Below are 14929 nucleotides of genomic sequence, written 5' to 3' on the forward strand. Positions count from 1 at the left end.
CTTGCCTCTTATAAGTTCATCTTAATAGCTTTATTTATTGTGAAGTTTAAAGTGCCAAAAACAGCACCATTATAGTGTCCATGGTTGAAAATCCTATTCATCGCAGCCCCCATAGCAAGTGAAAAAGAAAGAACGCATTTTGAACAAGAGCTAAGAGCTCATATGGCACTTTTGACGAGGTCGGAAGACCCAAGAGCCAAGAACTCATATGGTATGAGCTCTAGCAAAATTCTAAGAATCAATAGATTGATTTAAAAGGAAAATCAGAGGTTTAATGCCGGTTGGGATTTAAAATACGAGCTCTGAGTCACTAGGTCCTTCTAAATATCAAAATTCATTAAGATCCAATCACCCATTCGGAAGTTAAAAATACCTCAATTTTTCTAATCTTTCCTCTCCCTTCAGCCCCCCAGATGGTCGAATCGGGTAAAACGACTTTATCAAGTCAATTTGCGCAGCTCCCTGACACGCCTACCAATTTCCATCGTCCTAGCACGTCCAGAAGCACCAAACTCGACAAAGCACTGAACCCCACCCCTTAACTCCCACAAAGAGAGCGGATCCAGTCTGGTTACGTCAATCACGTATCTACGACATTTGCTTGTTCTACCAACCAAGTTTCATCCCGATCTCTCCACTCTAAGTGTTTTCCAACATTTCCTGTTTCCCCCTCCAGCTCCCCCTAATGTCAACAGATCTGGTCGGGGATTGAAATAAGAGGTCTGAGACATGAGTTCCTTCTAAATATTAAATATCATTAAGATCTGGTCACCCGTTCTTAAGTTAAAAATACCTCAATTTTTCCTAATTTTTCCAATTATTTTTTTCCAAAAATTATTAAAAAATTTTCCAAATTTTTCAAAATTATACCTCAATTCCAAATTATTGCTAATTCTTCCCATCAAGTTTCATCCCGATCTCTTCACTCTAAGCGTTTTCCTAGATTTCCAGTTTCCAAGATTTCTTTTAACCCCTCCAACCCTCTATGTCCCCGGATCCAATTCGACCTGAAAATGGAGCATCTGAGACATAAGATTTTTCTATGTATCAAGTTTCATTAAGATCCGATCACCGATTCGTAAGATACTCGATCTTCATGTTTTCCAAGAATTCCGGTTTCCCCCTGCAACTCCCTCCAATGTCACCGGATCTGGTCAGGGTTTAAAATGAGAGCGCTAAAGCACAAGATTCTTCTAAATATCAAATTTCATTAAGATCTGATAACCCGTTCATAAGTTAAAAAAAATCTTATTTTTGCTAATTTTTCCGAATTACTCCCCTCCCCAACTCCACCAAAGAGAGCGGATCCGGTCTGGTTATGTCAGTCACGTATCTTGGACTTGTGCCTATTTTCCCACCAAGTTTCATCCTGATCTCTCTGCTTTAAGCGTTTTCCAAGATTTTCGTTTCCCCCGTCCCCCCAATGACACTGGATCCATTCGGGATTTAAAAAAGGATATCTGAGTTACGAGGTCCTTCTACATATGAAATTTCATTAAGATCCTATCATTCTTTCGTAAGTTAAAAATACCTCATTTTTTCTAATTTTTCAGAATTAGCCCCCCCCCAACTCCCCCAAAGATAGCGGATCCGTTCCGGTTATGTCAATTATGTTTCTAGGCCTTGTGCTTATTTTTCCCACCAAGTTTCATCCCGATCCCTCCACTCCAAGCGTTTTCCAAGATTTTAGGTCATTTTTTCTAATTTTTCCGATTTAACCGTCCCCCCACTCCACCGCCCCAGATGATCGAACCGGGGAAATTACAATTCTCAATTTAATCTGGTCTGGTTCCTGATACGCTTGCCGAATTCATCGTCCTAGCTTACCTGGAAGTGCCTAAACTAGCAAAACCGGGACAGACAGACCGACAGACAATAAAACAGGCAAGTGCTATAAAAAGTAACCCCCCTAAAATGTCTTATATTTACTTTCATTTTTCATGAAAACAACTGGATTTCTTCAGTGCTAATTTTCAAATATACCGGTGACGGCATTCCCCTCGGAATCTTTAGTTATTAATTTGAAACTTAAAACGAAAAAAAATTATTATTTCACAGCTTATCTAACATATATCGATAAAACTAGTGCAAATAAACCAGCTAGTGATATTTCCCTATGTTTTTTAGGATTATAGAAAACTAGTGCTTTACTGAAAACACAAAACAATATAGTACTTTTCGCTACAGCAAAAGCAAACCATTAAGCTTGAAATTATCCTTTGCATAGAAAGAAACAACCAGAGTTCCAAAATTCATAGAATGGCCTTTTTTTTCTTAATTTCGAGTAATACTAAAACATTTTTTTTCAATGTAAAATTGTATATAAGTTACTATTGATACTATAGCTGGGGAGACCACGATGTTACCACGATGACTCCTAAATCAATATTCTTGTTTACTATACTTGAGTTTTGTGTTTTCAGTAAAGCGCTACTTTTCTAGAATCCTACAAACATAGGGGAACATCACCAGTTGTTTTATTTGCATTAGTTTTATTGATATATGTTAGACAGGATGTAAAATAGAGCAGTTTCGCCACTCAACACAATTAAATATAATAACACTCTGTATATGCATAATACTGAAATTCTAGTAAAATTTGAGGCACCTGCATAAAACGAAAGCACTGTTATATCTAAAAAAAACACTTTGTCATCTACTCGTACCAATCAACGGCATTTTAATTAATCTATGGGAGTACCAAATCTGAAAATGCATTTAGTCAAATGTTATGGCGTAGCCATAAACGCGATGGTGCCGGATTATCCCAAGAGCTAAGTAAACTTGCAAAGTATGCGCACAAAACAGGGTATAATCTTCTGAATGTCGTGGAAAAGAACAGGTCATACCTTCGTAACTTCTTATCCTTGCCATCGCCCCCGCCTTATGTTAAGATTTTGGCAATGTCCATGGACATGTGTTACAACAAGGAAGCCCATAGCAAAAGTATAACAATGTAAAAAATACAACGGTAAATATTGATAGGAGCAATTTAAATCTTTAAATTTACGTACCTTTAAATTATCATAATTTTTGTTATTGATCGAACTAGTCTTGTTATACCTATGTAGTATACTATACCTATATAGTATACTATGTACTATACCTATGTAGTATACCTATGTAGATGAAATACGAGGCTGCAAGTTCGTTTCCCTTGCCCGGCTCAAAGGAAGGCTTCTAAAAAAACTAGCAATAAGCTTAACAAATATACATATTTTGGGGAAAGGGGTACAGAAGTATTATTAACCAACAGAATGTCATCAATTCTTGAGCAGGCTATTAGATACAGAGGGACAAATAAAGTTGAACGTTCTACTACAAGTTCAACATTCCGAATGTCCTTGTAGGAATGAAATTGCCTTATGCAAATATTTTTTTCCGCTTAAGATGCATCTTCACGCTCAATAAAAACGTTTACTATGTTCAAGGAGACCAAACATCGAGCTAACCATAATAGGAGCTGAAAGTTCAACCCTGGCATTGGAAATCTTGCTCTGTCATATCATCAAATACAGATATCCTTCAAACCATCAATATCTGAACAAAAGAGTTAAAATGTGAACATAGGGTATTGATTCTATCATTATTTGGTACTCCTGTGTTATTCAGAACACACTCGAGTAGTTTATTGCACGATGAAAACCAGTTTCATAGCCACAAAGACAAATAACGGGTGACACAATGCATTGAACTTGTATAATTTGGGTTATATATTTGAACATTAGGAGGTGTGGGGGTAAGGTTATGTTAGGCTAAATTAGGTTAGGTTACTTTACCGCCACGCCTCTCTTATGTAACAATGTATAGCATAGTTTATATTATTATATAAACTAAAGTATCATGTTTTCGTCATATTTTGGTAGGCTATATTTGATTAGGATTAACCCAACTTCACTTCTCGGGTGTGTTCTGAATAATACACGAGTACCATTATTATTTTAAACAAGTTTTTCTAACGAAAGTAAAGAGAAAAGCTGAAACTTAAAACGAACACAGATTTATTGCTTCGCGGTTTATGCAACATACATTTCAGTCTTTTTTTTTAATTCCTGAAATTTTTATTTCGTAATTTACTTTTAATATTCGGATAAGTACAACCATTAGTTACCATCATTTCTTAATAAACGTTGAACTTGACTGAAAACATTTTTTTCATCGGTCAGCTTTTTTCAAAATTACTTTTTAGCTTTCACTTAGTAAATAACTGGAGTAGGGAGGGTTCAAGGCGGGAATTTGAATTATCCAGTTAAGAATTTTCAGCCATTGAGATTTCAATGATACACTGTTTACGCTTTCAATCCTATCCAGTCCAGAAATGATATCAAAAATCCCTTGGTGCCATATGCCATCTTATGATGGCATTGTCAAGACCAACTTATAGTAAGCATATAGATGTAAGTATTAGCTTCCAGAATAGCCATTAACTGGGATCTAAGGGGGGACACCCTGAACGCTGGTTCGTAGTGAGCGCTGGCTTTTAAGGTAGTTTTTGATCTAATCAAACAAAATTTGAACCCTAGTTTCCTGTTCCGGAGCGCGTCAACGTTTTGGAGTGGAAATTAGGTGTGGCGTCGTTCGGGGAGAGAGAGGAATAGAAAAAAGGACGAGTGGGGTGACAGGAGAAAGGTCGCCCCTTATAAACGTTGGAAACCTTACTCGTTGGAAACAGCTTTGTGCATTCGTTTCAGACTCCTCCAAAGTGTTAAGACAGGAGGAGGCGGCCTAATCTTAGAACCTTCAAAAGGTGGCTACAATTTCATGACGACACCAGTGGAAAGCCCTGTTCTGACTTCTGAGCTTTGAACACCAAATTCAATACGTATGTGTTGTATTTTAAACTATATTCATATTTAGTACTATACATCTTTTATCTGTCAATTTCAATATCAATATAGAGCTTCCAGCATCGACACAACTATAGATTACAACTGTAGTATGAAATTCCGACTTAAACATTTCTGCAAATTGTGTGGTTGAAGTGTCTAAACGTTTAAAAAAAAAAATTGAAAAGGCTGTGTTGTTTTCTTTTTCCTTTCTTCTTGAATTTCTTTTCAGATCCCGAAAGTACCCCAAATTAAAGAAAGTAGGTCCTCGTACGTTTAGAAGGAAAGAGCTGTAGAGCTCTTAAAATATGTTATTGTTTTTAAGAATGAACTCTTCTTTTAATCTACTTTCACATTGTGCTCAAAGTTGCAATATTTGTTTAGCATTTATATATATATATATATATATATATATATATATATATATATATATATATATATATATATATATATATATATATATATATATATATATATATAATGTTGAACTTGTAGTAGAACGTTCAACTTTATTTGTCCCTCTGTATCTAATAGCCTGCTCAAGAATTGATGACATTCTGTTGGTTAATAATACTTCTGTACCCCTTTCCCCAAAATATGTATATTTGTTAAGCTTATTGCTAGTTTTTTTAGAAGCCTTCCTTTGAGCCGGGCAAGGGATTCAGATTCACGTCAAAAGAACTTGCAGCCTCGTATTTCATCTACATAGGTATACTACATAGGTATAGTACATAGTATACTATATAGGTATAGTATACTACATAGGTATAACAAGACTAGTTCGATCAATAACAAAAATTATGATAATTTAAAGGTACGTAAATTTAAAGATTTAAATTGCTCCTATCAATATTTACCGTTGTATTTTTTACATTGTTATACTTTTGCTATGGGCTTCCTTGTTGTAACACATGTCCATGGACATTGCCAAAATCTTAACATAAGGCGGGGCGATGGCAAGGATAAGAAGTTACGAGGGTATGACCTGTTCTTTTCCACAGTCATCGTGGTAACAACGTGGTCTCCCCAGCTATAGTATCAATAGTAACTTATATACAATTTTACATTAAAAAAAAAATGTTTTAGTATTACTCGAAATTAAGAAAAAAAAGATAGATTTCCTAATAGATTTATAGCCAGGATCATATTTATGTGCTTACTGAAAAAGTAAATTTCAAATTTCACAGTTAAAGTACTATTCAGGATGACAAAAAGCTCATTATTGTAAAGTCCACAACTCGATATTGCAGGAATTACGTTCAACATAATTATTTTAAAAGAATCATGGAAATCATTTACTGGACGAATCGTTTTTAAGCACATAGTCAGGAGAGGAAAAAAAGAGGTTGAGAATGAAAATATTAAAGTTAAGTCCTATAACTTGCATACTACAAATATTTGTTTTAAGCTTTAATCAACCGCATTAACTGATATTATTAATATCACATAATATTTTGTCCACTATGTACGGACAAAGTTTACAAGATGCATATCCGAGCATGACAATAGCTTTAAAAATGTATTTAACTATACATGCATCAGTTGTTTCTAATGAAAATATTTGATCAAATTAAGGTTAATTAAAAAGAAACAGAACGGCCAACCCGTCCCCTACCAGTCCAAAAATAACAAAATATTTCTTCTGTTTACTCCCCCCCCCCCATTCAGCCATCCTTAGCCCACAAGAGACTTGTGCGCATAAAAATAAAGTAAAAATGTCTTAAGAAATGCAAAATAGCGTTTAATTGATCGTTATTTTTTAAAATGGAAATTGCCGCTACCAGTGTCTTTTTCCACTTGAAAGGACAGTATTTCTAAACGATGGAAATTTGTTGGTCTTGTCATGTTTTATTTCTTTTACAATAATTGAAATATATACACACAACAATTAGAGATAATTCATCAATAATTCAATATAGCTACATCAATAATTCAATACATAATAATTCAATAGCTACATCAATAATTGAAATTTATTAGGATTATAATGCACACGGGGGCTTAAATTTTAATTATAAGCAACGCATTGATTACGGTCATTAACACTGTTGGTGTTTCGGAATTGGATGTTCAGAAAAGAATCCATATTTGAAATTTGACAAGCAGTGTTTTCATTGCCAAGACTGCATTCTTTGTTCCAAATACGGGCAAGTTTCCTTACCAAGTAAGCAAATGTCTTCGACCTTGCCTTAAGTCCTAATCAAAGAGTATGGGAAACTTTTTAAATCCAAAGAAGTGGATTTAAAAGGAAAAATTATCTCTAAAACTGTATTTTACATAAGACTCATGAAACTAAATTGAATGCTAAAATATCCTGCTATAAAGAAAGAATTCCTGGAATGTTCAACAGTGTGTAATTCTGTGTTATCACGAAAAAAAAAAGAATAGTGTTGAAAATAGATTTTGTTTCAGCAGAGGGTGAATAACACTCCAGCCTTTAGTGGGTTTGAGGGGTGGTATCCATGCTATATGTGTGATAATTTCTGTTCGTTTTAAGGTGGCTGTATTATTCATTGTGTTGCGAGAGCAACACTTTGGTTTTGTCCCGGTATTTTTTTTTCCTATGCCCCCGATCTCAGCTTATTCCTTGAAACTGGTAAGGGTCTAACCTGTGCAGTTTTTACGGAAAGTGTGAACCCCAGGCCGGATTGATGAATATGACATTACATTTTGGAAAGCTCCGCAGAACTCTTGCCTGGGGCCAAAAAGGATGGTTTTTGCTTGTCCACGAGCCAGAGCCTATGGTGTGCGAAGTGAAGTGGAGTTATATAGCCTATGTCAGAGAGGAGTATCTGAAGTTGTGCACCCAAGCTTTCGTTTCATCAAACAATGTTTCTGCTTTCGAGTGGAAAGCAGATCAAAGCTTTCGAGTGGCTGATCAAAGTATACAACATCCATTTTTTGGTACAGAAATTCCTTCATGAGGTATACCAGTTTGAAAGTTTCAAGGGGTTGACAACTTCAGTAGTAAGGTACACACTGAAACAAAATCTAGGCCGATACAAATTGTGAGACATATAAAGGACTTAACAGCAACAGTCGGCTGTTAGGTAATAATCACCTTTGGCAATGAGGGGTTAGCAACTTTTGCTAGTTGTTGTATCTATTATTTGTTTCCAGTGTATTTGATGGTAAAACCGATTTGGTTCCAGTGGTAAGACATGCAGGGGACTTGTAAGTAATAATCTGCTGTTAGGCTACAGTCAACTATTTGCAACTATGCTAGTTGGTGTACCCATTTATTTGTTTCCGGTGAACTTGATGCCTATCACGGGAGTGGGACTTACAAGTAAGAATCGGTTCACTTTGGGCGAGAAACGGCTGTTAGCTCATAATCATCTTCGGCAATGAGGGGTTTGCCACTTTTGCTAGTTGGTGTACCTATTATTTGTTTCCGGTGTATTTGATGGTTAAACCAATTTGGTTCCAGCGGTAAGACATGTAGGGGACTTGTAAGTAATAATTGGCCGTTGGGCTAAAATCATCTGCAGCGATGAGGGGTTTGCAACTTTTGCTAGTTGGTGTACTCATTTATTTGTTTCCGGTGAACTTGATGTCTATCACGGGAGAGGGACTTGTAAGTAAGAATCTGTTCACTTTGGGCTAGAAATTTGTGCAAACTGGTGCACATCGTATTCGATCTCTTACAATCTGACAGAATTAAGTGTTTACGCAACGGGTACAAACGATAACGTAAACAATGAGATAGTTTCGTAATAACTAATGTCACCTATGGTATTTTAATCCTGAAAAGTTACGGATAGCTTTATAATACTAATTAGATCATATAAGATACTGTTCCAAGTTTTCATCCGTCATGATATCTACGATTGAAAAGGATAAAGTTCAACTGGCTGCAAAGTCAATTTAGCCCCTTCTCTCGATATTATTTTATACTTGTTGTTTTTTCAACGTTGAGGAATAGCCTTTGGTCATGTGATAACTGATTGCGTTCTTGTTTGAACACACCGTTTCAAAAACTTCGATAGGCTGACAACTTCATCATTTAACCGATAGTGAAGAAACAAGCACAAACGAGAATGTAAAACAATGAGATAGTTTAGTAATAATTAAAAGAATGTCATCAATGGTATTTCGATCCTGAAAACTTAGGGATAGCTTTATAATACCGATTAGATTATATAATATATTGTTCCGAGTTTTCATCCGTCAAAGCTCTACTTTTCTTTGAAAAAATTCTTTGACAGAAAGTTTGTTTTTTTGTTTTTGTTTTTTACACCTAACACCGTTTTCTAGTGGTTTTAGGCTCTTTTTTGACGTCTTTGGAAATTTATATTTCTAATTATAAGATACTAAGAAACTGGAACAGGGTAAGAGTTATCATGTCTATTGAGATAGCAATGATAAATTTTCTTACTGGTAATTTCTTCAAAAATGCATTATTTTTTGGTTTAGGCAATAGTTGTCTCTTTACTCAGTTACAGGTATTGCAGTAATTTTAAAACTTACCTCGAAGCCCCTCTGCTCTCAATTACGACATCTTGTGGGATTGTGAATTCAGACATTCCTCTGTCTGAGGGTGCCCTTGAGTAGCTTTCATCATCTGAATAATCTAAAAAAATAATCAAAAATTTTAAGGGTGTTTTGCGCAATAGTGAACTGCATGTTTGCAGCTATGTCCGACTTTTCGTCCCTATTTGAAAAACAGCCGTTTCAGGGTTCCTGATTTCTACTTTATCAAAACAACTGAATCCAGACAGGTCGCTGCTGGCAGTCTGTTCTTTTCGTAAGTCAGCTCACCATGCCTGTAAATTCCCGTGAGCAGGGGCGTAGCCAAGGTTCAATATTGAGGGAGCTTTAGACCATTTTGAGGGGAGAGGTCAAACAGATAAGAATAACTTTTTAACCTGTTATACAATCAAACTCTGGAAGTGATTTTTATATGTATTTTTTTATATCTTCCCATTTTTGGCCGGTAGAAGGTTTCATCTCCCCAAAACCTCCATCCCAGCTACCTCACTGTTTCTATGGTGTCAATAAAAAAAAAGAACTTAAAGAGACTTGAATGGGAAGACACAACACTTGAAAACAAACCTCTCTTGCTCACAAAGAAAAAAACCTATTTCTTAACAATACTTTTGGAGGTCTCACTGAATTTGTTGTTTTTCTTTTTTCGTTTGCTTTCAAATTCATAAAACTTATATATTTTTTATGGCACTTGGTATTAACCAAGTGACATATAGCAATCGCAAATTCTGTCGGTCTATCTGTCGGTCGGTCGGTCCCGGTTTTGCTACTTTAGGCACTTCCAGGTAAGCTAGGACGATGAAATTTGGCAGGCGTATCAGGGACCAGACCAGATTAAATTAGAAATAGTCGGTTTCCCGATTTGACCATCTGGGGGAGAGTGGGGGCCCGTTGATTCGGAAAAATAGAAAAAAAGAAGTATTTTTAACTTACGAACGGTTGATCAGATATTAATGAAATTTGACATTTAGAAGGATATCGTGTGTCACAGCTGTTATTTTAAATCCTGACCAGATCTGTTAATATTGGGGTTGGGGATTGGGAGGGGGAAACCTAAAATCTTGGAAAACACTTAGAGTGGAGGGATCAGGATGAAACTTGGTAGGAAAAATAAGCACAAGTCCTAGATAAATGACTGACATAACCGGAACGGATCCGATTTCTTTGGGGTAGTTGGGGGGGGGGGTTAATTCTGGAAAATTAGAAAAAATGAGGTATTTTTAACTTAAGAACGGGTGATCGGATCTCAATGTAATTTGATATTTATAAGGATATCGTCTCTCAGAGCTCTTATTTTAAATCCCGACCGGATCTCGTGACATTGGGGGGGGCGGAGTTGGGAGGGATAAACTTAAAATCTTGGAAAACACTTAGAGTGGAGGGATCGGGATGAAACTTGGTGGGAAAAATAAGAACAAGTCCTAGATACATGATTGACATAACTGGAACGGATCCACTCTCTTTGCGGTAGTGGGGGGGGGGGGTTAATTCTGAAAAATTAGAAAAATGTGGTATTTTAACCTTACGAACGGGTGATCGGATCTCCATGAAATTTCGTATTTAGAAGGATATCGTGTCTCAAAGCTCTTATTTTAAATCCCGACCGGATTTGGCGACATTGGGGGGAGTTTGGAGTGGGGGAACTTAAAATCACGGAAAACACTTAGATTGGAGGGATCCAGATGAAACTTGGTGGGAAAAATAAGCAGAAGTCTTAGATACGTGATTTACATAATTGGAACGGACCCGCTTTATTGGGTGGGGGGGGGGCTAACTCAGAAAAATTAGAAAAAAATGACGTATTTTTAACTTATGAAGGAGTGATTGGATCTTCATGAAACTTCATATTTAGAAGGACCTCATAACTTAGATCTCTTATTTTAAATCTCAACCGGATCTAGCGTCATTGGGGGGGGGGGGCAGTTGGGGGTAACCGTACTGGATTTGCTCTCTTTGGGGGAGTTGGGGGGAGGGGTTCAGTGATTTGGCGAGTTTGGTGCTTCTGGACGTGCTAGGACGATGAAAATTGGTAGGCGTGTCAGGGAGATGCACAAATTGACTTGATAAAGTCGTTTTCCAAGATTCGACCATCTGGGGGGCTAAAGGGAGAGGAAAAATTAGAAAAAATTAGGTATTTATAACTTATTAGTGGGTGATTAGATCTTAATGAATTTTGATATTTAGAAGGACATTGTGACTCAGAGCTCTTATTTTAAATCCTGACCGGCATTAAGCCTCTGATTTTCCTTTTAAATCAATCTATTGATTCTTAGAATTTTGTTAGAGCTCATACCATATGAGCTCTTGGCTCTTAGCTCTTCTTGCCTCGTCACAAGTGTCATATGAGCTCTTAGCTCTTGTTTTATTTTTAAACAGAAAACAGGCGGTTTTAGAGTCGTGGCAACGATTGCTTGTCATCCAGCAATACAAACGCTCCTAATAAAACATTACGCTTACAAAATATAGACGCTTACTTTAGCCTTGTGTTGTTTTTTTTTAAATATTATTCAATTCAGATAATTATTTGTAATATGGCCGAGTAAACAAATCCGAGATTAAAAAATGGGGGGAGCATACATACTTTCAATTTGGCAAATCTCATAAAAAATCTAAGCTTCCCGATCCCCGAAGCCTAGATGGCATTTTATTTCGGGTGTGCACGAGCTACGGGTCTTACGAGGTTGATCAGAAGAATAATTTGAGAGGAAGGGTTAAGAACCAAAAAATTCTTCTCGTGACCATTTTTAAATTCTATTTCAGTCCAATTTCAATGACTAATCCTTCCCCGCTTCCTGTGTGGTCATGCATGCTTGAAAAAACAAATCTTAGGTTTTGGTAACGAGCATTTTACCTGACGCAACTATACAATACAATTACGATAAGTCTTACTTTGTTCAGAAGTGTCACTCAAGTGATTTTGAACCTTAACACAAGAGCACATTCTCACATAAAATTCAGGGAGGGAGAAGGTAAACATGGGGTACTTTTGGTCGACTTCAAAATTCTTTATGGTCACCGCAAAAAACAAGCCTGAAGACTAAAATCTGAGTCTTTGTGGTACTTCTTAGCTCGGTGCTGGTGTATCCATCCTTAACCAGTAGCGGTTCTGGCCTCTCTTGTACCCGGTGTAAAATCTTGATTAGCGTCCCACCTGTCTCCCACATAATCTTAAGGCCAAAGTTCAATAAAATTATCATTTATTAGTAAAATTATTTTCAATTTGCTAATTAATAAATCATTTATTTTGTTATTATTTTTTCATTTATTATTTGGATTATTTGATTATTATTAATTATTTTAATATATTTATTTTTTAACTTATCTTATTAGTTAATTAATAGTTTATTAATTATTCTCATGTATTAACTGCACCCTCTATTTCATTAAAAAAAAAAACTTCAACATTACAAAATGAGCATAACGGTTAGATTACTTATCTGAAACTTTACGCCCCTAAATTTTTGCATCCAAAGAAAGGGTTCCCTTTCCCCCCTCTGGCTGAACATGAGATCCAAAGGCACAAGAAGAGCTTTCGCTCAAAGTTGGTTATTAATTATAAAAAAAGAGATCTATTCTAAAACTTGGAGGTGAATATATAAGCTGGAACATAATAAAACAAAAAACAAAAAAAAGCTTCACAGTTTAAGGAAGATATTTTTGAAAACTGGCTCGTGGTATTTCCACATGTTTGTAAAATCCTGCAAAACTAGCGTTTTACTGCGACAAAATAAAACATAATTAGAAGCAGAAAATCGTTAAGAAGCCAGCAGAAAATAAAAGGCTAGACTATAAAGCTCTCAACGGTCTTTTACTGGCCATGAAACCAATAAATTTTAATATACAATTTTAATCCTCTAAAAAACTGAAAAAAGCATACTTTTCAGTTGAGTGCAAGTTTTTCAGAACTCTACAAATATTGGGAAATACCGCGAACTAGTTTTTTTGAAGAAGTTTTTAAGATATATGTTACATAAACTAGGAAGCAGTAATACTTGTTCGTTTAAATTTCAACTTCGTTGTTTACTTTAAACAGAAAAAATGCGTTTAAAAAAATTAACCTTTGTTCTTTTTTTTGTTTTAAAAATACACACAATAAACCTTATAAAAAGATCTTGTTCCAACTTATACAAAGAAAATATACAAGTCAGTTTGAATTTTAGTCGAAAAGAAGGGCATCAGAAATGGTTTTACTTCGCATCTCTCCTAAAATTTCCATCAAAACAAATCTGAGGTTTTGCCAAATTAATTGGTTGTAGGCTGTTGGTTCTATATTGGTTCTTGGATTTATTGCTCTCTGCGTTTATTCCTCTCTCCGAAAAATTGGGTTTTCCAAGTTTGATAATTTTATTTGAGTTTTTTTTTTCGTTGAGAAGTGAGAGGAATTTACACACCACAAGTATGTTAAAAACGAGAAAAAAAAAGTTTAAGAATGTTTCTCTACTTTGAAAGCAAAATTGGCATTGAGAACCATAAATTCCTAATGCTTAAGTTTTTACATACGAAAACGTTGTCACATTCTCTGAGTTAATTTTTCGTGTCTTTCAAGTGTAGAACTACCACAAATCAGTCAACAAACTTGATGGTTTATATATCGTGCCCTCTTAGAGTACCACCCCTGTGTATTTTCACTTTTTCTATACCATCAATACTTCTTAGTTGAAAAACTGTAATTAACTTTAATCGGAGAGAAAAAAAGACTTCAAAAATGAGATGTTCGGTCTGTAAATTAATCCTATTCCGTTATTTATATGGCATGAACTAGAAAGCCAAATTATCCCTTCGATTTTTTTTAGATATTTTCTTTCTTCCCATATTTTTTTTTAAAAGAACATAGTTATTTTACGTTCCATCTTAGCTTGTCATAAGAGAAGTAGGTTCACTTATTTAGTTTTTCAAGGTTCTTTTTCATGTCGGAACAATAAGGGTTAAGACTCAAGTTCAGAAGCGGTACAGTTTCTAAAATCTTCACGGAGCGCAAGCGTACTGTCGAATATAGTGAGACCAGGTGGTTACTTTGCTAAAAATGACAATGAGACGTGCGGACCACATTCCCTGCCCTTTATTTCCTGTGACACGACCTAATACCTGTGTGGGTGAAACAGATTTCATCGTTTTTATGGCACTTGGTATTAACCAAGTGACGTATAGCAATCACAAATTCTGTCAGTCTGACTGTCGGTCTGTCTGTCGGTCCGGGTTTCGCTACTTTAGGCACTTCCAGGTAAGCTAGGACGACGAAATTTGGCAGGCGTATCATGGACCGGACCAGATTAAATTAGAAATAGTCGTTTTCCCGATTTGAGAATCTGGGGGTGAGTGGGGTCGGTTAATTCTGAAAAAAAGAAAAAATGAAGTATTTTTAACTTGCGAACGGTTGATCAGATCTTAATGAAATTTGATGTTTGGAAGGATATCGTGCCTCTGAGCTCTTATTTTAAATCCCGACCGGATCTGGTGAAAATGGGGGGAGTTGGGATGGGAAAACCTAAAATCTTGGAAAACACTTGGAGTGGAGGGATCGGGATGAAACTTGGTGGGGAAAATAATCAGAAGTCCGAGATACATGATTGACATAACCAGAACGGATCCGCTCTCTTTGGAGTAGTTGGGGGGCG

General features: G+C 36.0%; 1 protein-coding gene across 1 annotated transcript in view; it reads right to left on the reverse strand.

Moving 5' to 3' along the window:
• The window catches only part of LOC136034681 (uncharacterized), a 76186-nt gene that overhangs the window by 49257 nt on the left and 12000 nt on the right, over nt 1-14929 (reverse strand). Inside the window, exon 2 of the mRNA XM_065716004.1 lies at nt 9297-9399. Coding sequence (XP_065572076.1) covers nt 9297-9399 — 103 coding nt within the window. The remainder of the gene's footprint in view (nt 1-9296; nt 9400-14929) is intronic.

Source organism: Artemia franciscana, chromosome 13, assembly GCF_032884065.1.
Source record: "Artemia franciscana chromosome 13, ASM3288406v1, whole genome shotgun sequence".
In the NCBI taxonomy this organism is placed as follows: Eukaryota; Metazoa; Arthropoda; class Branchiopoda; order Anostraca; family Artemiidae; genus Artemia; species Artemia franciscana.